The sequence below is a fragment of the Abramis brama genome (assembly GCF_963993115.1).
Source record: "Abramis brama genome assembly, chromosome: 3".
Classification (NCBI taxonomy): domain Eukaryota; kingdom Metazoa; phylum Chordata; class Actinopteri; order Cypriniformes; family Leuciscidae; genus Abramis; species Abramis brama.
In genome coordinates, this window is record NC_139965.1 from 26,756,058 (window position 1) to 26,782,244 (window position 26,187).

The 26,187-nt window shown below is 36.0% G+C and overlaps 2 protein-coding genes across 3 annotated transcripts in view; one reads left to right on the top strand and one right to left on the bottom strand.

The window, feature by feature from the left end:
• The window catches only part of ano9b (anoctamin 9b), a 10,098-nt gene extending 6,705 nt beyond the window's left edge, over positions 1-3,393 (top strand). The window contains exons 16-21 of the mRNA XM_084109631.1: positions 5-121; positions 235-382; positions 547-663; positions 801-894; positions 1,007-1,119; positions 1,236-3,393. Of these exons, the coding sequence (XP_083965757.1) occupies positions 5-121; positions 235-382; positions 547-663; positions 801-894; positions 1,007-1,119; positions 1,236-1,278 (632 nt within the window). The 3' untranslated portion in view covers positions 1,279-3,393. The remainder of the gene's footprint in view (positions 1-4; positions 122-234; positions 383-546; positions 664-800; positions 895-1,006; positions 1,120-1,235) is intronic.
• A 1,262-nt stretch (positions 3,394-4,655) lies between these two features.
• Positions 4,656-23,347, bottom strand: pkp3b (plakophilin 3b). Of its 2 annotated transcripts, XM_084108931.1 has the most exons (14): positions 23,189-23,347; positions 22,147-22,294; positions 17,825-17,919; positions 16,523-17,160; positions 15,698-15,821; positions 14,144-14,348; positions 11,061-11,235; positions 10,345-10,462; positions 9,969-10,133; positions 9,051-9,230; positions 8,613-8,766; positions 7,961-8,156; positions 6,739-6,826; positions 4,656-5,376 (listed from the first exon to the last, which is right to left on the bottom strand). In XM_084108931.1, exons 1-14 carry the CDS (start codon positions 23,213-23,215, stop codon positions 5,335-5,337), a joined length of 2,355 nt encoding a protein of 784 aa, XP_083965057.1. In that variant the 5' UTR covers positions 23,216-23,347; the 3' UTR covers positions 4,656-5,334. The 2 variants fall into 2 exon arrangements, with proteins under 2 accessions (XP_083965057.1, XP_083965056.1); XM_084108930.1 differs by lacking the exon at positions 23,189-23,347 and having other exon boundaries at positions 22,147-22,582.
• Between the last annotated feature and the right edge of the window lie 2,840 nt (positions 23,348-26,187).

Here is a 26,187-nt window from a genome sequence, read left to right on the forward strand (position 1 = left end):
GCTGCGTTTCCTCTGGCTCCTTTATTGGCTCTCATCAATAACATATTTGAGATCAGGCTGGATGCCATCAAGATGGTCAGCCTTGAGCGCCGCCTAGTGCCCAAAAAGACAAATGACATTGGTGAATAGCTACTGTATTGGCTTTTTTGTGCATGTATTTGTGTAGTGGTGATGTGTGAGTTTAGCTATCGTCATGGAGTAAACCATGATGTGTTGTGTGTTCTCCTGTGGCAGGTGTGTGGACTGGAATATTAGAAGCTGTTGGTGTGATGGCTGTCATTGCTAATGGACTAGTGATTGGGATTACCTCTGACTTCATTCCTCGTCTGGTGTATCGATACCATTATGGACCTTGTGCTGTCAGCAATAGTACAAACCTGGAGTGAGTATCTGAGCTACAAACCATATATATAAGACAATATAAGCTGTTTTTGTCCACCTTTTTCTCTCACCACAACAATATTGGAAAAAAGTGTCATATCAAAAAGTTTGTGTATTTGTTTTCAAGCATACTGCTGTAATGAGTGCATTTATTTTGTCTGCTAGCTGTATGACAGGGTATATCAACAACACTCTGGCAACAGTGTTCATGTCCAATAAGGGAGTGAAAGATGACTTCAAGGAATTGATCGCAGACAACGTGTATAATGTTACGCAGTGCAGGTGACAACTTTGTTGGTTTTTACTTCTACTTATATTAATACGGATTAATTTGATTGATTAGTTCATACCGGACTAATGAGGAAATGTTTCATGTGATACAGCGTCATTGCATTGAATGTGTATTGTGTGTACTACAGTTACAAAGACTACCGCAGTGATGAAGACCAGAGTCTCACCTCTCAGTTTTGGCTCATTCTGGCACTCCGCTTTGCCTTTGTTATTCTGTTCGAGGTACAAATGTTAGAGCTATTTAACTTTTTTTTCTATTTAATTTGATTTAGTTTTTAACAAACATGTTAAATATTGTCTGAGATTTGTACTTCTCTCCACTCCTCATACACAGCATGTAGTGGTGATGTGCAAATTTATTGCTGCCTGGTTTATACCTGACAATCCCATCAGAGTGAAGAATGAAAGGCTAAACGACAAACTGAGAAGACTGAAAAAGGAACTTAAGTAAGTATTTTCTTGTGTCTGCTCATGTTGTAGATTTATATAAAAATATTTAAGAGTATAATTTCAAGCCTCACTGTGATGCTTATTTACCGTTGTTGATTCTCTGATTTTAACAGTGAAGCAAAGGGAACATATGATAGCAGATCTACTGAGGTGTGAACAATGAGGATTCAACCTGTGTTCTTTCATTTGAGAGATTTGAAAACCTTCTGACTTCTGTGTGCAAACAAGACGTGACACAAGGAAGATTTCTGTATTTGACCGAGATCATTATCTCACTTGCATCAGTACATGGGACAGATCTCTTCACTTCACTACTCCCAGAGCCTTCAGCATCTTACTGGATCTTAGTGGAAAGCTCTCGTTGCAGTTTACAGTTTCGCCTCAAGACGAGTCATATTTGGCCTGCTTCAGAGGGATACACCATACATGTTTTTGGTTGCGTCATAAATTAACTATGTTTCTGAGCATTGAAAGAAAATGGGAATTTTTTTTATGAAAAAAAATGTGAAAATGTCAAATCAGTTGATACCTATTATTTTATTTAGTGTGTGTGCTTCTAAGAGAAAGTCCAACAAGCCTAAAATAATCCATTCGTTTTGTTGCCAAAAACATTTTATAGAAGATTTTAACAGAATATATTGTGTTTTAATGTTTACTTACTGTTTAACAAAAGTAAAAAAGCTGTATTTTGCTTCACAATGAAAACCTAGTTTCATGAGGACTTTTACTTAAATGTGAAGACCTGAATGTGACAAACAAAAAATATCACGAATTGTGCCAATGTGTGTTATCTTTACAATGCTGTCCATAGCAATTCTAAACAGCTGTGTTTCTCAGTACATATAAATATATTTTGATATTGTATTTTTGATATTGTCCTATTGGTCCGGTTTCACAGACATGGTTTAGATTAAGATTTTATAAGTAGCTTTTATAAACTTGCCTTAGAAAAAAACATTACTGATGTGCATCTTGAGACAAAACAATGGCAGTGACATATTGCACATGTCAGTGCAAGTTTCTTTCAGTTAAAACAGCTGAAACATGCATTTTAGTCTAGGACTAGGTTAAAGCCTTGTCTGTGAAACCAGGGATTGTGTTCCAGGAATGAAAGGGTGAAATAAATATTGAAGGTGAAGTTGAACTTAAACCGTTGCCCCTTTTATCCACCACAAGATGTCAGTAGAAATGCATGTCTACACTGCTGAGTTGCTTCAGACAAAGAACGAATACTTGCGTTCCACACAGTTACTTTTGTTAAATGCGTTTTGTCTTATTCTGTCAGTTGCTTAAGATTTCTATTGTGTTGTTATTGATGCTAATTTATATTTTAATAATAATTCGATTTTTATAGTAAATACAATGTGAAGAAAGGTTTTGTTATTTTGCTGGAATCGGAACGCAACGTCTGAAGTCATTCCCAGCCTGTTGGCACAAAGCTGCATTGTTTTATCTTCCCTTTTTATGTATCTTCTAATAATAGTCCTTGAACCCTAGTGAAAATATCTGTACCAAAATGTATTTAAAATACATTTATTACGTTCTCAAAATACATTATTAAATCCGTTAACATTTTTTCTGACATTGCTTGAGACTTACTGATGTAAATATTATACTAGTACTTCTTTATTGCACATTGCACATTTTGTAATGTTATGCATAAACTCACTATTAGTAAGGAAATGATCACTGTATAATATCAGTCTTTAAATGCAAGATATTTAAAGTGTACTTAAAGTATACTTTCAATAGTTCCACTTTAGCACAATCAAATATACTTAAGTATATCTTTAGTTGGACCTCAGCACTATTTCCGGATTACTAAAGTGCATTAAGTACAGAATTAGTTGTTCCAATTTAGCAGACTTTAGTATACCAAAAGTACTGCATAAAATACAATTATTTCAAATACATTTTGGTATATTTATTATTTTCACTAGCTGTTTGAGTCGAGGCAGCTGTAAATCTTGTGTTAGAGTGTGTGCATGCACTTTTTTTTTTCTATGGAACAGCACCATTTTTCTATGGAACAGCAACTTTTTTAAGAAAGGATAGTCTTGTACTCCCTCTAAGTGCTGCTGGGCCACATATGGGGAGCTTGAGTAATTTCATGTGTGCATATTTCTGTGGCTGCGTTGGACTTTTCTTTTAGCCAAACATACTTGGCTCATACCACGTAAACCAGATATGCATAAAATGTGGAGTGCCTTTGTAATTTGCTAACATTAAAGGTCTTAATCTTCCTTTTTAATTATAATTTTTTTCTCTCTTGTGGATACACTGTCTTGGATTTTACTTCTATTTCTGAAAAAAAAAAAATATTTGCTTTGTCTTTAGTGTTTAGAGAGTAAACAGTTAGAACCATTTTTCTGGGCAGAAGATTTTTTAAAAACAAACATTGCACTCTGTTCATCTCTCTCTCTTCGTCCAGTTAGGACAAAGCTCTTTTTTCAGCATTTTACAATTCCGTCTTTATATTGAAGAGAGAGCTGTGTTTGGTCAGTGGTTGCTCAACATGTTCCCATGCACTCAACTAAAGGCCACAACTTTGTACACTGACCCACAATGCATTCTAACCTATCAGTCATTAGCCTCAAGAAACCTACCCAAAAAAAAGAAAGAAAAAGAGTTGAGTATGTATTTCACAAGGCTTTTTGTGTCAGTTAATTTTCTGGAGAGTGTATACTGTTCAACATTCATGAACCTCTTTATTCATAATAACCATCAGAACCATTTTGATTGTGCTTTGGGAGATGAAATACATTAAATCACACAAAACTAAAAGCCAATCAGTTCATGTGTTAAATTTGGGTGATAATAATAATAATTTTGATTGACTGTACATCAAACTTGAAAAAAAAAAAGATTTTTTGATTTTTTTTTCAAGATAAGTGTAACCATAGATATGATATCTATGAGTGTAACTATCACCAGTGAGAGTGCCCGGGATAACCATCAGAGGGCACTCCAACCCAGACAATCACCACACATCCACAAACTAATCCTTTGCCCAGACTAATCAGCCATGATCACATTCACCTGTATGTCATTACCTTGTTTAGCTCACCCCATATAACCCTGGTTTTCACACTCATTCCCTGCTAAGTCTTGTTTAGTGTTTGTATGTGTCTCACTGCATTTCTGAGTGTTGTATCTTGTTTTTCCCGTCTTCTGATTTTCTTGATTCTCTGCCTGTCCCCTCGGATTTCTCTCTTTGCCTCAGCCCAATTTGTTATTGTTTGTTTGTTTGTGTATGATCCTTGTCTGGATTTGGATTATGATTGTGGATAACCCTTTAAATAAATACTGCATTTGGATTTCCTCAACCTTCGTGTCTCAGAGCAGTTCGTGACAATATGTAATATCAAGATTGTTTGTTTCCTGTTTAATCTTTACAAGTGGCACACAAATTCTTTTGCTACACAATCCTCTGGAAATGGTAATACAAATGTTTAAAGATGCTTTTCTATCTGTTTCCAAAGGCAATGGGTGTGTAATATTTGTGCTTTCAGAGTAAGGCTTTAACGAGATACTTTGCTTCAAAGGTTTATTTCAGGTGCGATGTCATTTGTAAGCTCTTTTGCACTCAAAATCCAAGGCTATTATATCTGTAACAAGTTACCACAAAAGCCTGCAGCAATGTTACATGAAAAGCAAAAATTGCTAATATTTATTGCAAAGCCAGCAAATCTGTTTCATTAGTTGTAAACAACTACAACATTCACATTAGTTCACAGTCCACTTCAGTCTCTCTTTCTCTAAATGTCATGATTTTAGTCTGTGAACTATGAATCTGTGTGAATATATATAAATTCAACTTCAAATCTATGTTAAAAAAAACAGGTCTGATGAAGATGAATTAGACTTTGACTTGACTTGTTGCCGCAGTATTTAATGGAACTAATGGTTGTTAATGTCTTCTCTCAAACAGGCTTGAGGTTTATGACACACACACACACACACACACACACACAAGCATCTCAGCCTGTCTGTTAGACTAAGTGCTCAGCAAGCATTCCTCAACATCTCTGGCATGTTGTAATACTTTAAGGGTGCTGTTAACTAAAATGTATACTCTAGTCATTAGTGAAGACTTTAGAATTCAATCTCTCCGCCACAACAGGCTGCATTCACTTTGGTGGTAAAGTAAAATCCCATAGATGTTAAATGCCATCTTGTCCACTGAGTTTAGCGTCGAGTCATGGACACAGATTACATGGCCGCATCAGTGAAATCTCGTCTTGTGAACCCTTTCTGTAAAATTGAAAAAAAGAAAAGAGAAATTAATTCTTAATTAGTAGTATATAATAGTCTAAATGTAAAAGGTAATTGTCATGTGAAGAAATATATTGGTATATTATGTCTAGATGATGGAAAGGAAAGAAGTTGCCCCAAACTTTGATCAAAAAGGAACTTCTTGCATTCCACTGTCACATTCCACATGGACCACTGATCTGACCAACGCCATTTTGAACACCACAGACAACAGACTTTAACTAGCCTCAGCCTCGGACGGTAAGTCCATGGACCGCCCACAGTCCATTTACTGACCATTTGATGCACACTGCCCATAAAAATGGCAAGAGCTGGTGAAATATGGCCTCTTTAGAAACAAAGTACTGGCCTCTAACAATGAGCGCTTCTGAAGAAGAACGATTCACTGGATTGCACACTTTGTGAGGTTCTTGGCATTCAAAAGTTTAGTTTGGGCCACTACTAGATATCTATGAGGAGAACTGTACATCTCACTTAGTTGTCTGTTTAAAAAAATCTGTACTTGTATTCTGATCACAATTGACACAAATTTGAATCATTGTTTTCTGTACATTAATTCACCGACTTATTATTGTTATATTCATTTTAGATTTGGATATCATGCTGTACTTTTACAAGAACGTAGGGTTGGTCAGTCGGTCTCTTCCTCTGTAATTGGCCATTGTCTACAAGGCTAGGCTTTAACTATTTAAAACAATACAACCACTTTGGGGGGAAAAGCTTTAAGTGAGTTCAAAATCAGTTTAACAGTATCTTGTGTTGATGCCAGAGATAGATCCTGACTGATACGGCCTTCAGCTCAAGTGTTAAATAGTTGCTTTTGTCAGCAGTTTTTGGTAGTGTGCTTGCCATCCTTCCTAAGTAAATTCATTTTGTTGTAAATATGCAGCAATATTATTTAAGACATGAGAAAAGAAAAGTCATTTCAACAGTAAAAACAGAAAAGACTATATGTTTTCTTTCTGGAAATCAGTAACGGTTGTGGGTAAATATTATTCCAGTTCAGTTATATAACTGACTAACACAGCAGATATCACATAGGAGAGCACAGTAATGAGCAATTAGACAGCTTTACAGTATCCTTAAGGAGCTATTCACACACTGTAACCGCCCATATTTATTGACTTGACATAATAAAATAACTGACCATTGGCCAAGCAGGCTGATACTCGGTAAGCAAATGCACACAATACCCATCAGTGCAAAGTCTGTATACAGTAAGGTATCCATTTTCATATCAGATTACAGAGAACAGGCCTTTTGTCGCATGCCTACTACTGGAAACTCTGAACAGTAACACATTCATTTGTGCTTTAAGCTGGGTTTGATACTGAGACTCACCTGTTTGTAGTCTCTGTGAAGTTTGCTGTACTGAAACATGTTGGACAGAACCGTGGAGGCGGCCCTAGCTGCTTTCAGCTTCCCAGGACTGAGACAGAATAAGAAGGGAGAAACATGAGAAGCAATGCTGGGACATTGTGCTCTTAATTAAACAGCTAAATAATGAAACAGCATGTAGGCTATATTACAACAGTAGTGCTGTGAGAGCTGGTAGGTGAGGTCCAATATAAATGGGTCAAAATTATTTATTATCATATCAGTTGGGTTACAGCTGAAATTTAAAGAAATTATACTTTCTCACCTTAGCTCTAAAGTAACAAAACTGTAAGCACCGTAAACATTGGGGACCACCACTTTTTTTTCAAAGGTCAATTCTGACACTAGCAATCCTGAATATGTGATTAGTGATTACAAAGTTTATCGTTAATCCTAAAATGCCACAATTATTCAACCCATCCAAGTAAATTCACAAATCATAAACAGTATAGCTTATATTTTATCTGGAAGATAATTAGATTTTATTCTATTACAAATTGAAAAAGAATTTCATTTATTTCCCTTTATCAAGTCTATCATATCAATATTCCTGAGAATAACCCAAATGTAGCATAGAGTGTAAGGCTTTTTTCAGTCTTTTGCCCACAATCTAAAGCATTTATATTTGTGACAAGCTCTTAATGTTTTTACACTGTCTATTTAAAGTATTCAAGTGGGTTGGTAAGAGTTTTTTAATGTTTATGAAAAAAGTCTCTTATGCTCACCAAGACTGCATTTATGTACTGAATAAAAAATTATTACAATTTAAAATAAATATTTTTCTATTTGAATATATTTTAAAATGCAATTTATTTGTGTCATGGCATTTTCAGCGTCAGTGTCACATGATCCTTAAGAAATCATTCTGATATGCTGATTTGCTGCTCAAGAAACATGTATTATTAGTATCAATGTTGCTTAATATTATTCTGGAAAATGTGATGCATTTTGTTCAGGATTCTTTGATCAATAGAAAGATAAAAAGAAATCTTCTGTATCATTATAAATGTATTTATTGTCACATTTGATCAATTTAATGCATCCTTCCTGAATAAAACTTTCACTTTTTCAGTTCAGTATCAAGACCAGGCTTGAGAAATGATAATGTGTTTGGTTTTCATCTGAAACATTGACAATATTAAAGACTGAAGTAAAGCTTTCGTAAATAGCATTGCAACTGTTTTACCTGTTGTCATGAGATGTCTTAATGCTGACCAGCTTGGGTAGTCCATCAAAGTAAGTGATATCTCTTGCAGCTAGAGAGCTTCCTGTCACCAGATTGTTGAGAACCCCACAGATGTTGACCACCACGTCACTGGAAGGTTCCTTCTGATGCCCATCACTAGGGAGTTTGTTCACCAGAATATTCACCACTTTGGTAGCTATGGATAGGAAGCAAAAACAAATTTAGCTGTAATTACACAAACAAAAAGAGTGAAAGAGTGATTGATGTATGTGTAGTTTGATGAAGGAGGCGAGGCCCTGTGGCCCCGCGGGGGTGGATTATAGTGAAGCAGAGAGCTGAGGTCAGGGTGGGGAAGAATGGGCGGCAGTTCAGCGGATATTGGGAATGATACAAGTATGAGTCTGATGGGAACTGAAAAGAATGTGTGGGAGTAAAAATGTGTGAGAAATCTGTCTACAGTGGGGGTGAACAATGGGCAGTAGTTATTATCAGAGTGTGTTTTTTCATAGTTATCGCTTGGGCAATAACTTCATGTAGGCTTTTACTAATCTAGACATTTTCTTTGCCAGAATGTTGAAATCTTGGCAGGGGTGTTTTACTCATTAAAATGTAATTAAAGACAGAGAGCTGGGACATAAAGTCATTCCCTAACCCATGTCAGCTTTGTTTTTGCAGTGTCGGGAGAGGTTCCTCAGCAGACCCGTGAGAGAACGGAGCTCGGCATCTGTGGGACTTCGCAACAGGTCAAGAATCACCGGCAACATCCGCTCCTGCTCCAGCGCCACACGACTCAACACATAGGCCCACTAAGAGAGAACAAAGGAAAATGGTGAGTGAAGGAAAACAAGAGAGAATGATAACAATGAGTTAGACGTCCAGCCAGATAAAACACAGAAAAAAACATAGGGGGATGGTGAGTAATTAGAGCAATGGAAAAACAAAGATATGGGAACATACAGATGGAATAAGTAGGAGAGTTGAAGAACACACTGAACTTTACAATTTACACTAAAAGTGATAAAAAGTGACAGATGCAGCTACAAAAGAGATTATGATATGGAATATGATTACGTCAGGTCTGGTATCTCACCCTGCTGTCGCCCGCTGTGATGTTCTGCAGGGCTCCCGCTGCTGCCTCACGTGTGGCTGTGCTTGACTCGCAGCTCTGCAGGATGCGGTTGTACAGACCGACTATCTGAGGGTGCCACAGCCACTCTGCGCCTTTAGGGACTCTTGCCACTTCAGAGAAGGTGGACAGCTCTTGATTCCTCTGAAGAGACACATTATAAACTCATTAAAGACAGACAGCAGGGAGTCTACTAGATGAACTATAAAAACTCTTTCAACACACTCGAGAGAGCACAGAACCACACTAATGTTCAAAAGTTTGGGGTCAGTGAGATTTTTGTTTTCTTTTTGAAAGAAATTAATACTTTTATTCAGGAAGGATGCATTAAATTGATCAAAGAGTGACAGTAAAGACTTTTACATTGATACAAAAGAAATTTATCTGAACTTTTCCACAAAATTTCCACAAAAATGCAGCACAACCATTCAAAAGTTTTGGGTCAATACATTTTTTTTTCTTTTTTTGAAAGAGAAAAAATAATACTTTTATTCATCAAGTAAATAATTAAATTAAACAAATATGACAGTAAGGACATTTATAAATAATGTTTATAAAGATTTCTATTTCAAATAAATGCTGTTCTTTTGAACTTTCTATTGATCAAAGAATCTTGAATATATATGACATCACATGAATAAATGTAAAATTTAGAAAAGGTTATTTTAAATTGTAAGTTTTTTTTTTACAGTATTTCTAATCAAATAAATGAAGCCTTGATGAGCCTTCTTCTGACCCCAAACTTTGAACAATAGTATTTATTATTATCACTATACTGTATTTTCAAAGAAATAATCATATATGAATAATATAAAATAGATCATTTGTGAGGAGAATAATATTGCTTATACATATAAAATCCAGAGTGGAAGAGTGACTGACATCTTTTGCTTTCTTGCTCTGTGGTGTGAAGCAGCCGATGGGGTCATTGTGTCGCACGTCCTGTGCTCGAGTGGGTCCTTCCAAACGCATCTGAACTGAAGCAGGGATCTCAGAGTACAGCTGGTACGACAGGTTGCGCAGGACACATACACAGTTTTCTACACCCTAGAGACACAGAGGTACAGAATTAGGATTTCAAATGGTTTTGGAAATAATGTTGTAGATTACAGCAACTGATGTTCTTGATTTAATAACAATAGTTTTCTAATTGCCACCTGAAAATGGTTTTCACTTTGTAAGTAATGCCACACTCACACAGGCTCAAGGCTACTATATTAGCAAGCACAAAACTTGAATGTTGATTCTCAGGTCTGACCTTGTCCTCTCCTTTCCCCTCCTGTATGGAGTTTTCGATGTATCCGACCAAAGAGTCTACCAGCCCCCGGGATTCCCGCATCTGCTGCCTGGTTCTTTCATTCACTGAGCTCAGGTTCCTTTCAATACATATAAATGGGTGATGTTAACATGCCAAGATGTTTGTTTTTTTCATGCGTTTGTCTTTAAATATTTAAAACGAGTCTATAAATCTTTCCAGCTGGAAATCTGATACGTTGTATACTCTTTTTTTGGTGTCTTTTACAAACTTGCAAACTACACAGTAGCAACCAGCCATAAACATTCATATTTGTGATTGTCACCCAGTGAAAGCATATGAGTAATAGTGTGAACATAGTCTGTGCATCGCCTGTGCATCAGTGTCAGAAATGAACTCTTTTTTTTTATTTAAGTAAAAAGTACTCGAAATAATGCAAATAGTACCTGACATAATAGACAATATAAGGTCTAGCCCTATAATATGATATTATGAAATATACAATATATCATTTCATGTAATATTATTTATGTTAAAAAAGAGGCATTCCTTATGGATACATTTTACAACCCCAGGTTTTAAATATCGTGGGCTTGTTACAAGATTGGTTGACATTTTTGCCCCATGCTCTGGTTAATTTTTGACCATGCTGTGCATTGGTGCATAATGCTAGAACATGAATGCTTTTAAATGCAGGCATGTATATCTGATGGCTGTACCTGAGGCAGCCTGTGGTGTTGTAGAATATATCAGACTCAGACGCGCTCTGTTGAATGACACCAGCATCTCCTCCTCCAGACAGAGGCACCAGCACTCTCTCCGTCAGCTCAGACAAACTCTCTCTGGCCAGTCTCTCCTTCAGACTGTCTTTAGAAGACAGGTTCCACAAAATGCCTACAGAAGAGACACTCACAGTTTAGTCCTCTTTAGCTTTTTACTTATAAATATAACATACATTTGCAGATCCTGAAGGAGTATAACAACTTTGCTGCCGTACCATGAGTCCAGCAGGCGTAATGATATGACGCAGTGCCTGAAAATAGTCCCCAGCTCGGTAAATCAAATCAAATCAAATCAAGTATATTTGTATAGCGCTTTTCACAATACAGATTGTATCAAAGCAGCTTCACAGTATTAAATTAAAATAAAATAATACAACAAGGTTTGTTTCTAGTGGAATTTATTGATTGATAAAATAAAATTAAATATCCCCAAAATATCCCCAACTGAGCAAGCCAAAGGCAACAGTGGCAAGGAACCGAAAAAACTCCATCAAGTGACCTAATGGTGTCCTAAAACTCCATCAGGTGACCTAATGAAAAAAAAAAAAAAAAAAACCTTGGGAGAACCCAGGCTCAGTCGGGGCCAGTTCTCCTCTGGCATTTATGAACTAGAGGCCGGATTGTAGTTTGAACTGTAAGATTAAAAATATTATATGAATGCCTGGCCGAAAAGATGCGTCTTTAATCTAGTTTTAAACTGGGAGAGCGGGTCCGAGCAACGAACAGTATCAGGAAGACTATTCCAGAGTTTCGGAGCCAAATGTGAAAATGCTCTCCCTCTTTTGGTTGATCTGGATATCCTAGGTATGACCAAAAGCCTCGAATTTAGTGATCTTAAAGAGCGCGATGGATTATAGGGCGATAGAAGATCCGTTAAATAGACTGGAGCTAAGCCGTTTAGGGCTTTAGAAGTCAGTAGCAATACCTTGTAATTAATACGGAACTTTATAGGTAACCAATGTAGTGATGATAAAATCGGTGTTATATGATCATATTTTGCATGAACTAACTTTTCTGCATCAGAAACTGATAGCATATTACGTAGCTTAGCAATGTTTCTAAGGTGGAAAAAGGCTGTTTTTGTAACATATGAAATATGATTTTCAAAAGACAGGTTACAATCGAGTATAACACCCAGGTCTTTTACTGTAGAGGATAAAGTAACAGGACATCCTACGATGTCAAAGTTGTATTGTGAGAGGTTCTGTGGGCGGTTTTTTGAACCGATAAGTATTACCTCTGCCTTGTCTGGATTTAATAAAAGAAAATTACGCGTCATCCAATCTTTTATATCTTTAACACACTCTGTCAATTTGGATAATTTAGCGTTTTCATCCGGCCGTGATGAAATATATATTTGAGTGTCATCAGCATAACAATGGAAACTAATTCCATGTTTCCTTATAATATTTCCAAGTGGCATCATATATATTGAGAATAATAGAGGGCCCAACACAGATCCCTGCGGCACTCCATAGTTTACTAAATATATCGGTAACTTCCAACGTGACCAGGACTAAGTTTGTCTAACCTATTAGACCTATTTTCAGGCGCTGCGTCATATCATTACGCCTGCTGCACTCATGGTACGGCAGCAAAGTTTCTTGATTATTACGCAGAAATGAGAGTATAGTTCCTAGCCATATCAGCCTAGAAAATCGCAACTTTACATTTTCCGTCGGTCTTAGTACACGATGTAACTACAGAAGAGTCAAGTTTTAAATAGGAAAAATATCGAAACTCTTTGGTCATTTTTTTGAGAGAGATGCTAATGGTCCTGTCCAATTCAATGATCTATGCTAAGCTATGCTAAAAGTGGTACCGCCAGACCCGGAGTTCGGCTGAATGGATTCGAAAACGGTAAAACTCAACTGTTTAACTCTGGGGGAGTTGTGAAATGAGCCTATTTCCAAAAAAAGTGGAGTATCCCTTTAATAGGAGCAGAAATTTCCTTAAAGGGATAATATCATAAAACAATGTTTTGTTGATCTTCTGAATTAAATGATCAAATGAGCTATGTAATCATATATTTTATTAAGTTCATTATGAAAAAACTAATTAACTGACATGTAGGGATGAATATATAAACACATGACTGCCTAGTCATGGTTATGAAACATTACATTTTTTTTTTTTTTTTAACAAAAAACTGCATAATTGACACTACTACACATATTATAAGTAATAGTTTGGTAGAAATAGTAATAAAATTAGTTTAGGGTTTAATTCTCACTATTAACTAGCTGCTTATTAGCATGCATATTACTAGGATATTGGCTGTTTATTAGTACTTATAAAGTACATATTAATGCCTTATTCTGCATGAACATATTCTACATCCCTTAATCCTACCCAATAATACCTAAACTTAACAACTACCTTACTAACTATTAATAAGCAATAATTAGGAGTTTATTGGGGCAAAAGTCGTAGTTAATAGTTAGTTCATAGTGAGAATTGGACCCTAAAATTAATTTTGAAAAACAAAACAAAAAAACACTTTTTTTTTTCAAGAGTCTAAATTCTCAAATGTATATTTGAGACAAACAAGTCATAAAATGCCACTAAGAGACCTGGCAACCCTGAGTCCAGCAGGAAAGAATGTCAAGGATTGTTTACTAAGTGAGTGTGAGTGTGTGAGGGGGTGGGGGTGATAGCAGAGCTCACAAAGCACAAAGGCCTCTGGGAGTCTACTTCCCACTGCCTCTGAGACTTGGAGTGATTTCAGGTAACAGCCAGACAACTTTTCTTTTCTGCTCTCTCTCGCTCTCGCTGTTTCTTTGAACATGCTCACTGCTTAACTTAACTCTCCACCTGTCTGCACTGACAAATCTGCTCCAAGTTATCATCTATAAATCACCAGACCTTACTGATGTGGAGGACTTATGTACTCAATCAATATGAATACACCGTACTTCTAGCTAAGATATGAGTGCCACTGTTTATTTCCAAAGTGAAGTTCATAGTCCAAAACATTTGCCCTGCTCTGGAAAAAAAAAAAAACCCTCAAACATACGCACCTGTGATATTTTTGCGTAGTTCATCATCTGGTTCTCTTAAAGCTCCAACTAGTTTGCTAATGCCACCAGCTTCGATAAGTGCTGTCTTGTTGTCCATATTCTCATAGATGAGATTGCGTGTAGCACCTGTCGCATAGCGCTGTACCTCCTGGTTCTCACTGCTGAACAGCTGTACCAATGCTGAAATGCCCTTCAAACTGCGCAACTGTGGCGAGAATAAAAACATATAGATTAGTTCGGCGAGAAAAAATAATAATTTTTTAATCAGTTCATTACTTATATTGATTCCTAAATGATCCCAGGTCTCGGAATCCCATTTCTGTGCTTCACACTTAGCAGACAAAAAAAGTTAATCTATTCAACAGCACTTTTTCAGCCCAACATGGCAACCTGCTCTGACATCTGTCTATGTTTTGCCATGATGTGCTCTCAGGCGGAATGTTCTGCTCCCTGAGGTTCAGGATAAAGATTAAGGACAGGGTGAAGGTATTCTGTCCATCTGGCTTGAGTATAAAATATAACAATAGTGAAGAAAAAGCAGCTTAGCCTAGAGCTTGACCATGCTCATTCAGCTATACAAATAAATATTTTGCTGACATCTAAGATCTGACATTTTTTTTAGCCAAACTTTACATAATTTACTTTTTTTATTGTAAAGCTGTCTCATTGATTTATTTTTTCCCCTTGAACATGGGTTATTTTTATAGACTTTAAAATGGATTTTTGTCATTTTGTATGGATTGAATTACGAGATATTTACTTTTTTTTCCTCAGAATTGCAAGTTATATTCTTGGAATTGCAAGAAATAAAGTCAGAATTGTGAGATATAAACTCGCAATTGCTAGTTTATATTTAGCAATGCTGATTTTATTTCTCGCAGTTGCGAGTTTCTCAATCTCACAATCAGACTTTTTTCTCAGAATTGTGAGTTATAATCTTGGAATAGTGAGAAATAAAGTAAAATTTGGAAATAAAATAATAAATCGCAATTACATTTTTTTTATTTATTCTGTGGTGGAAACAAGCTTTGGTAATTTTGTCTACACGAGCACTCAACAGACAAATCATCCAACTACTTGGGGGGAGTTTGCACCTGAGCTATTTTTTAAATGACGTGTTATTGTACTTATGTATCAGTCTTTTGTCACTGATAATGTCTGTTTCTTCAGTGTCTCGCAGCATGAACTTTGCACTTTTTAAGACTGAGTATAGTTCAAAAGATTTCGCCTTTCAAAAACACGTCACCAGACCCCGGCATTCGGTTCCTGTCGGATGCACTTCATCAGGCTGTTTTTAAAAGGAAGAACACATCCTGTGTGTACGCCCTCTAATCTTGTCCAAACAGAGCTCTGTTGCTGCCCTGGACTAAAGGTTGTCATGTAAAACACAAGCAAATTCTGCCAAGGTACCAGAAATTTTGACTAAATTTAAAATACGATCTCACTTTGTTGTTGACTGAAGTCAAAATTTTCCATCGTATGTGTTATTTCCATAGTGTCCATTGTTTCAAATGTTTATTGCTGAACTAATATAATGTTTGTTTTTGTTTTTACCATGGTCTTGGCTTCATTGCTGTGGTAACACTGATGCTGTATGTAGGCTGCTCCCAACATCTGCATTGCAACGTCAGTGGAAGAGAGGTAACTGACTGCTGTGGTCATGTCCAGGTTATGGATTCTGCTCATTCACACAAACAAAATAAAAAATATAATGTACTTAAAACAAGTCATACATTAATATGTTTAAACAAAAACATAATATTTAATATATATGTCTAATACACTAATATTCAAACGATTGGGTAAGTAAGAGTAAGAAACACTCTTATTCAGCAAGGATGTATTAAGTTGATCAAAATTGACTGTAGGCTAAAGACTTTTACATTGTTACAAAAGATTTATATTTTAAATAAATACTGTCCTTATGAACTTTCTATTCATCAAAGGATCCTGAAAAAATGTATCACAGTTCCCACAAAAATATTAACTGTTTTCGTGGTCTGTTTTTATAAAAAATATATTTAAATAGATGTTCAATTGTAATAATATTTCACAATATTACTGTGTTATCTGTATTTTAATTCAAATAAATGCAGCCTTGGTGAGCATAAGAGACTTTTTCAAAAAATCATAACGGTCCCAATCTTTTGAACGGCAGTGAATGTGTTTAAGATATACTAATTGATGATGAAGTGTTAAACAAAAGTTGTTAACATGTACACTGCATTGTATGAATGCTTTTATGTTGTATACCTATTAACCTTGAGTCCTTAATGGCCAAATATATCAAGAACTTTGTAGGAACAGCATGAGAATACAGCTAAATGGAGATTTACAGCTTTACAGCTTTTTTGTAGTTGAAATATAATTTTATATTACCCGCCAAGCAAATCCGCGGTTTCATCGGCAAATCCATCATAAACGTCCACACCACGACCGACACTCTTCATACTATGCACTGACCCTGCTCTTTTCATGGTGCTCTGGTATTGCCCAGCACCCATCAGACTGGTGCCCCCAGTGGACATCTGTTGCCACTGCATTGAGTTGCCGCTCAGCCTTTGCTGCTGTTGCTGCTGCACCTGCCGATTATTTATGCGGTTGATGGTCCGGTGGGAAGGGCCTTTAAATGAATATTGATTAGCCAACTCTGCCTCCCTCCATCCTGTATTGAAACCCTCCCGTGCCAGGGTCCCACTGAGGGTGCGTTGCCTCTGCACTGCATTGGGTGAAGGGCTGTGGCCATAGGACGGCACCCAATTCGCCACAGGAGATGGCTGTCGTTGCAACGTGAGCCCGGCCATTGCTGCCACCTCCTGCTCAGTCCGATTCAGTGTCCTCGATTCTGATGTTTGCATCTGGTTGTAAGAGCCACTCTGATGCGAATCATCGTGGTACATGTACGGGCGGCCCACTACGGCGGGAATGGGCACGCCATGGCTGATTCTCTTCCGTGTGCCCATTTCTACTGCAGAGCGAGAGGAAAATTCCCCTGCATACTGAGACGGTCGGGGGGTCTGTGTAAAAGCAAGTCATATGAATATCAAAATGATACAAAAGCAACATTTACATGCTAAGTACATGTACAACATTAAGTACATGCTAACTCTTCTTGCAGGCTCACTGAAGGGGTAATGTAACGGCCTCCGGTCTACCATTTGGCACATGAGGTCTTGGGTTAGGAATGTTTCAGATGCACTTTGGGCTCTGAGCTCAATTCCGCAGCTTGCTAGAACTGCACTTCACTTTCTAAACACAGCTCCCACAGGAGAACGCAAAATACCGCATCATTGTGTGTGCAGGGTGCAGCCACACAGAGTGTCATTGTCAAGGGATTGTGGATTTGGCAAATTAATTCAATAAAAAAACATTCATAGTAGGCAGTTCTGATCTGATTTTAAGAGTGCCATCAGTGAAAAATGATGTAAAATGAAAGATTTTTACTAAGTAGCTAGCATAAAACTAGAAAAAAACGTACCAATTGAAATTAACAATGTGATTTCTTAAAGGATTTAACTCTGTTCTTTTAAAATTGGACCTTGAAATGAAATGGAAGTGTTACCGCAGGGTCTTAAATGGAAATGTTGCCAGGCTAAATCCATTGCTAAAACAAGCTTGAATATTATTGTTTCAAATAAGTGAGGATGCAATTAAAAATTTTGTTAATGTGGTCGCACTTACCGCCATTGTTCTGTTGCCATTGTAGATAAGAGACTTGGAACTGAATCCAGGGCTTTTGGATTGGTATCTCACAGTGGATGAGTGGCCATTAGTTTCTAGAAAAGAGGACCATTGAGTAAAATGTTAAAACAATGTATTTGTTTCTAAACATATTTGTGGCTAACTTGTTTGTATATTTGCATATATTATTTCCCTTCACTATGACACTTAACTATGACATTAACGACTTCAAAAAATATTTTTCTTCTCTGGAACAGAAAATAAAAAACTGTTTTTTGTCCATACAATGAAAGTCAGTGGGATATTCAATACAACATTGAGGCACAAGTTCAAAATAGCTTCTTTTGTGTTCCACAGAAAAAGTTTTTTTTGGGCCATTTTGCAATCCAGATAATTATTTTCGTAGAAACAAGAACATCTCAAGAAAACTTTCCAGGTGGCTTTCATTTTGATGGGATTTCTTCCAAAGCATTACATTGGTCAAAAGTGTCAACCAGACTCAGTTGTGTCACCTGATCTTTGTTCGCCATTCAGCTCTCTGACTTTGTGCTTCAGCAAATTTTAAGGGATTAGGTTTCTATCAGTGCTTGGCATCTCAACCCAGTCTGTTGCAAACAGTGCTGATTAGTTGTGAAAATGCATTAGGTTTAAGTCTCCAAAACATGCTCAAAGGAAGTTATTTCATGGGTGAGAGAGAGGGGAAGTCTGCTATAGCAATCACACCGTAAAAGAATGAAACAGAGGGAAAAGAGGATGACGTCATAGGGTGGTCCTTTGTCTTATTTTTCTGTTTTTTGGAGGTACTTCAGTGCTTTTTTTTTCTTTTTCTCTTTCTTTCCTCTGTACACTGACTTTTGTAGACAAATAAAAAAACAACTTGAGTGGTTGATCCCTGTATGAAAGAAAACCTCGTGATAAAGCAGTAAGAAACAGAAATTGTCAAAATTCAACAAACCAAAGTGAGTCAGCTATATCCATTCCAGTAACACTGGATATAAGGACAAGCAACAAACCCATCAGACTGGGTTCAGAGGAGTGTAATAGCTCCGGTTTTTGTGATGACTGAAAGATGAGGTCAACCATATATTGCTCGTCCTCCCAGAGGAGAGATGAATTTCAGCCGGAGCTCCATATAAATGTGCCGTAGGATGTTGCTCAATAGATGAAAAGATCAGATTGACTTTGGCACATTTTTACAATGTTTTCTGAAGAATAAAAATACTGAACTTATTAGACTAAAGAGTGTTAACCATCTATCTTAATATCTTTATGCAATTCTGCAATCTAATAAGACTATTTTAAGTGCTCCGTTAAGAAGAGCTATTATATTTTGACAATAATAATGCAGAAAATGCTGTGATCTGCATTTCCATAATCATTTAAAATGTTTAAAGATTCTTAATTAGCCTCATTATCACACCCTTCTCCTCAAACTGTCTTATCGTAAAACATTTTCCCATTCAAATGTCTAGCTAATTCCAGTCTCCACTGAAGTTTCTAATCTGTCCGTGGGCAGTCTGACAGGAAACACAAACGTCCAACTTAAAGTCTTGGCAAGAATGTCTAAAGGTTCAAGACCTGACCAAAGCTATCTTTATCCTGATTAACTGTGACTATCATTTTTTTTTTAATCAGCATTTCCTTGAACTGGCACTATTTCAGAGCTTTGAAGTGCACTGTATTGAGATGGTTCCCGGGTAGCCAGTAAATACAGAAGTTTATTAAATGATAAATTCCTTCATATTGGGTGGAAGAGAGTGTTTAAGGAAGATTACTTCTAAAATTGAAACATCTGTTTTGTTTTAGACATCCTTGGCATGATATGTATGTCTTTGCTCATCTCCTTCTGTTTTTCAGTGGTTTAAGAGTACATTCCACAACCTTAATTAATTCCTTAATGTTACTGATACGCAGGCTGTATTGATATATACTTCATACATTATTAGACTACAAAATCAGTTTTATTACTTTGTTTTCTACAAAAACATTTGCAAAATGTAAAAATTAAAAATTAAAATACAAAATAAATAAATAACTATAAACTATTACAAAAAAGTAAATCCGCCCCGCGACCACAATGTTTACAAGGGATGTCATGTGGCTAGACCATCTAAAAATGTCCCATTATAAGCCCAAGTGCAATAACAAAACATACTAAACTTGAACTTGTTGCTGCTGGAATTGATAAAGTTTGAGATTCTTATTGCACATGCTCAATAAATCACTAGAATGAGTCTGAGGATGATTAAAACCCATGCAATCCCAACATTCCCTGACATCTTGGTTACAAAATCTGAGTAACAGAGCATAAATCTTGATGATAATTCAATAGCAAGCACTGTGCACCATATTTAGGATAATTGCAAAGCAGCATGTTGTCTGTTGCATGCCAATGAATGCACCTTAACTGTTTTTTCACGGTTACTCTATTCTTCTCTATTCTTCACATCCTCCCATTCAGGTCTCCCATAAGCTAAAATAGCTGAATTAAATGGCAGGAAACTTGTCTGCAAAGGATGTGGAAGTGTCAAAACCAGGTCAAACTGAGCTCATGTGTAAGCTGACTACAAAAAAACAAAAAAACTGTGTATCTTCCATATACAAATGTAAAATATAAACATTACAAATATATATTCCAATGATTCCTTCTGTTGTAGTTCATTCTGTACTTGGGGAAAATACCTCAAGAACGGCAGCTTGGTCATTTCGTCTTCTTTTCAAAAGGTCACGTCCGAGCTCAATTTTTAACATAAGCCAGATAGGACCTCTCAAAGTCACTCGCTGTGATTAGGCTCAACAATAGGGTCAAAGTTTAAATGCCTAACATTCCTCCTGCTAACAGGCATCCCAAAGGCAAGAGTTTTTGCCAGATTTAAATGTTAGCTACTGGTTAGCACAGTCTTTTCTAGTCATATTAATCAGTCGTCACAATTTCAGTGAAATATTAAGTAAGAAATGGACTTTGCTATAATTTGCGTGAGATTTGCTGAATACTTCATCTTTAAGAATGATATACTATACTATAGCTTATTCCTTAGGTACCTATTCCTGTTAATTTGTGATTTTTAATATAATGTTTGACCAAAGTGCTTCTGTCAAGCATTAGTTCAGTTATATTTCAGCCACCTTCTGGCCAAGAGAAAGTTACGCTACAGGGCAGTGGGGGGTGGGGTGTTGGGGAGGTGGAGACTGAGGTTTGCCCTAATTTCTACCTGCCTTTCTAAGCCAGAGAAGAAAGTGATACCTTTCCCACGGGTTACACTCCTCCTCCTCCTCCACAAACATACACACTGCTCACAACGGCTTACATCTCTAAATCACAAGTGCTGAGTGATCCATTTTACACATTTGCATTTGAATGCCTCTATATATCTTGTCAAGGTTTCACTGTAGAACAATGGGCCGATTTTCCATTCACTCAAGCTTATGCAACGTTTACAAGTTTAACTCCATTCTGAGGGCCAATTGACCGTCTAGTTTTCAGGAAACCGTCAGGATATCAGTTGTTCCAAAGTATTTGTGTCCTGTTTTTAGGGGGTTCCTAGTAACCAAACTCAGCCAATGAGCCAAATGCAAAACAAAATGAAAGAAATTGCTCACTCACAAAAGTCAGTGTTTTGTCTCTTATTATCCAAGATACAAAGCAACACAACAAGCATGCTGGAGAACCAGTGTGCACACCTGCAGCAAATGCAATGACTCTGACCAACACATGAAGACCTATTAGATATTTGCATATTGATGCAAATCAAATCCTATCCGTCTCACCCAGAGTCTATGCAGAGCTATTGTGTTCACAAGTTCAGCTATTGTAGGAATGCTGTAAGGTTTTACTTATATTCTGATTGTTTTTTTAAACTACACAATATATAACAGAATTATTCATATTATAGTATCCATGTTATATTTACATAACTGGTAGGCCTATGTTGAGCCTTGGTGTTTCTGATACACAAAAATATAGGAGACAAAAAAAAAGAGGAATTCTGGCAAATTTAACATTTGAAAACACCAACATTTATAAAAGTTATTTAAAGAGAAAATAACAATTTTACATTTTTAAACTGTATTTCAAAGTTAAATTTGTTGTTTTTGTGTGTGTCACTTGAGCACTTTGTATTAAAAATTCTTTATGTACTATTTTGATGAGCTCCTATACAGTGTTAGTGTAGCTACTATGTATGTAAACTGAAAAATGTTTAAAATTGTACATTGTAGTAGTTAGTTTACTAAATGTTTAAAAATGTCCTATGTGCACATTCCATGGCAGTTCATACGCTATCCGAGTAGTGAAGACCACAGCACCCCATAAGGGATCTCACCTGTAGAGGCGTTGATTCGGGATGAGGATAAGGATTTCTCCGCCATGCGCTGCTGGACCTGCAGCTGGACGCGTCTGGCTTTCGATAGGTGATCCTTCCTGGAATGGTCATCGGTCGGGATCGCATATGTAGTGACCGAGGTGCTGGGCTGTAAGGCGGAGAAGAACAGGCCCTCAGTGGCCACAACTGCACTCATCGTGAAGTCCGAAAACTCGCTCGAAAAATGACACAATCCAAATAGTTTTTATTTGCGCGTTGAAAAAGTTTTTTTTTTTTTTTTAAATCCGAATTTCGTGAGAAAGAATATTTTCCCCCACCTCGAATGTTCTTCTAAAATAAATCCAATATTATATAAAAGTAATTTGCCCGGAGCGCAGGTCAAATGAACAGCGCTCCGTACACTTGATCTCCAGCTCTACGTAGGCAGCAGTGCGCTACTGTCGTCAATAGAGACAGCCAGAAGAGAGGAGCCTGACGGGGGCGGGGCGTCCTCATTCAACATGCTCTCAGCACTGAGATATGCGTTTATCACACAGTTTAGAGTTAATGGTAATATGAGATCCACCGTGTAGATTCTGTCTCCACTAAAAGTAGTTTTACCATGTTTTTGACATGGTTCCATGGGCATGTCATGGTTTTCTCTGAGTAATTACAATGGTACTTGAATGTGCTAAACATTCAGGATCATGGTATTACTATCTGACTATCCACAGAACTTTTTTGGGTTACACTTTATTTTAAGGCGTCCATGTTACAGTGTAATTATACATTTAAGTGCTGAGTAATAATAATTAACTACACATAGGCCTACTTATAGTGTTAGGATGAGGGTTTGGTTTAGGGTTAGTTACATGTGATTATGCATGATTTATACTACTAACTACATAACACGTGTAACAAAGACACTAAAATAAAGTGTTACCGTCTAAGTTATTTTACGGTAGCTTCATAGTTTTTTGAATAAATATATTGCTTACAAATATTTTTTTTCTAAGGAATCTAAAACTAATACTATATATAAATAAACATGACAAAAACTCACCTCCAATACTGAAGACTCTGGTTTCATTGTTTGATGTTCCTCCTTATTTATTTGTCTTTTGTTGGTTTTAGAGAACACACCCTCACAATATCCTTTTATAAGCAACTCTTGCTCATCTCTCTTTCTTCTCTTGTTTTTAACTATTCTGTTTAAAGAGGAGTATCTTAAAATGTGTGTTACCCACCCAAATACTGATTTTGCATCATCCCTCCTCCCAAGAACTTTAGTTAATCCTTAAAAAAAAAAAGAAAAGAAAAAAAGATTGGAGGAAAAATGCAGGCTTACAAAAAATTCCCACTTTAAAGGGATAGTTCGCACAAAAATGAAAATTTTATCATCAATAACTAACCCTCAAGTTGTTCCAGACATGTATGAGTTTCTGTCTTCTGAACACAAAAGAAAGATATTTTAAAGAATGTTGGTAATCAAACAGTTGACGGTAGCCATTGACTTCCATAGTAATTTTTTTCCTACAATGGAAGTAAATGGCTACTTTCAACTGTTTGATTACCAACATTCTTTAAAAAAAAAATATATTTTTTAAAACTCATACAGGTTTGGAACAACTTGAGGGTAAGTTATTACAAATCATTTTTTGGGTGAACTATCCCTTTAAGGAGGAGAGGATGTGAAAACTGTTTAGTCAACAGGCTGAGAGAAATTTCAGGGTTTTTTTCAGTTCAGTTGGTATAAATGTGATTATATTCTGTGTATACTAGAATCATCAGTGACTCATACAGTAAAGAATGCCTGATTTTGGCTGACTGCTTTATCCACTTACTGTAATGGCCATTGGCTTTTGTTGTAAACAAAGGAAAGCCCCATAGTTCAGTAAGACACACCCAATGCAGCAGTCCAGAGTGGTCACTATAACCCATAACACTGAAACTGAGAAACTGCTACTAAAATGACACCTTTGCTGTCTATGTCTGGAGATAATTGACAAAATAAATAAATACATACATATATACATAAATAAAATAAATAAAAAAATAAATAAAAGTATTTTTTTTATTTTTTTTATTTTTTATTTGGGACAGTGCACATTAATGGACAATCAAACATTTCTGTAGACTGTAAATGAGCCAGGTTATAGCATAAATGCTAATTTTCACCTGTAGTCCCGAGGCAGGAAAATAACATTATACAAGATAATACAACATAAAAGAATGACAGTACAATATCAAGCACAAAACACATTAGCACACAATCAGGCAGATTACGTTATATCAATACAATTATTTAAAATGAGTACATAATTGTGAAATTTTAAGAAATTGTTTAAGATGCTTTTTGAATGTGCAGTAAGTGGGACATTCTCTAGTAATTGTTGGAATGCTATTCCAAAAATGACCCCCTTTGACAGATAAAACAGTTTGACCAAAGTTAGTTTTTCTATGTGGGATTTCTATGTCTCCTCTAAATGAAGCTCTGGTACAACGACCTCTGTCAGACCTTGGTTTGATAAATAGAGAGAGTGAAGGTGGGGCTAATCCATGAAAAACTTTATAAATTAAACAGCTATATTTAAAATTAATAAAATTTTCAAAATTGAGCAAATTGTATTTTTCTAAAATATTACACTGATGGTATGAGGTTTTTGATCAAGTATTTTTATAGATTTTTTAAATAACTTTTCTATGGGTTTTAAAATTGTGTTTCCAGTAAGTGACCAGGTAGTGATGCAATAATCTATGTGCGAAAATATCATTGAATGTAAGAACATTTTAGCGGAATTAATTGTCATTGATGGTCTAATTTGTTTAAAATTATGTAGATTGAATTTAATTCTGTTCGCTGTAAGTTTGATGTGTTTTTTAAATGAAAGTGTTGAGTCCAGTGTTACCCCGAGGTACTTGAACTCCTCTACAATATCAAGTTCCACTTCCCCCAGGAACACATTGGACCGCTCTAGTTTTATGGGTTAAAGTATACTTAAAGTGTACTTTTTTAAGTATACTTAAAGTATACTTTTTTAAAGTATACTTTTTTAATTGGATTTGACTGACAATGTATGAGCCAATGCACAAAGCATTCTTGACGAAATATACAAAATTCTTTATTATCTTTATTCTTTATATAAATTCTTTATATACTAAATTCTTTATATATATAGGGCCATTCCATGTCAAATCACAAATCAGCCAAATTTCAGAAACTTCCCCGGCTCAAATTTTTTATTGTGTTACTATTTATTCTAAAGAAACATAAATAGTGACGAAAGCCAAAATATTAAATATCATGGATGTATATTTATTGAGTAATCCACTATTTTGTAGAGGGGGGTCAAAATGACAGTTGACATGAGATTTGGAGCCAAATAACAGAGGGGTAAAAAATGACTTTAGAAAGATGGCAGCATGCTTATTTTATTGTTATTTTATTTATTTTTTTACACAGAGGTTGGCTCTATTAGTAAAATCTATGTTTAATAAATCTATTAAACTATTAGTAAAAATATAATTATATTAGTAAAATCTGTTTGTTGCATTAAATGCCAACGGTGACAGTTCAAAAATGGAAAAAAGCACTTCTTGTGTTTTTCGCCCCAAGTTTTCATGCCTGTAACTGAAAAAGTATTAAAGATCTCGTAATATCTTTTTAGATTCTGGTTCATAATGAACTTTTCTTTTGGTATCTTATTTTTAAGGCCCAATATGGTTAATTTGCAGAGATATGGGGATTTCAATGTGGCTCAATTAGTAAATTGTACAGTAATAGTGTTACATTGTTATACAGTAAATAGTGGTCAAAAACTAAATCTGGGTCACTTTGCATATGGCTGATACTTTTTCTTACAAAGAAGAACAGCTAAAGAGCAAATTATGTTGAAACTAGAAATGTATGTTGTTATTTTCTATCAACACAATTGCATTGAACATACCTCTCTGATTTCCATAAATATTGTTTTTACAAAGTTTGAGTGCCTATAAAGTATTAAAGATATCTCAACATGATTTTAGATTCTGGTTCTTAACATTTTTTTATTTTATTTTTTA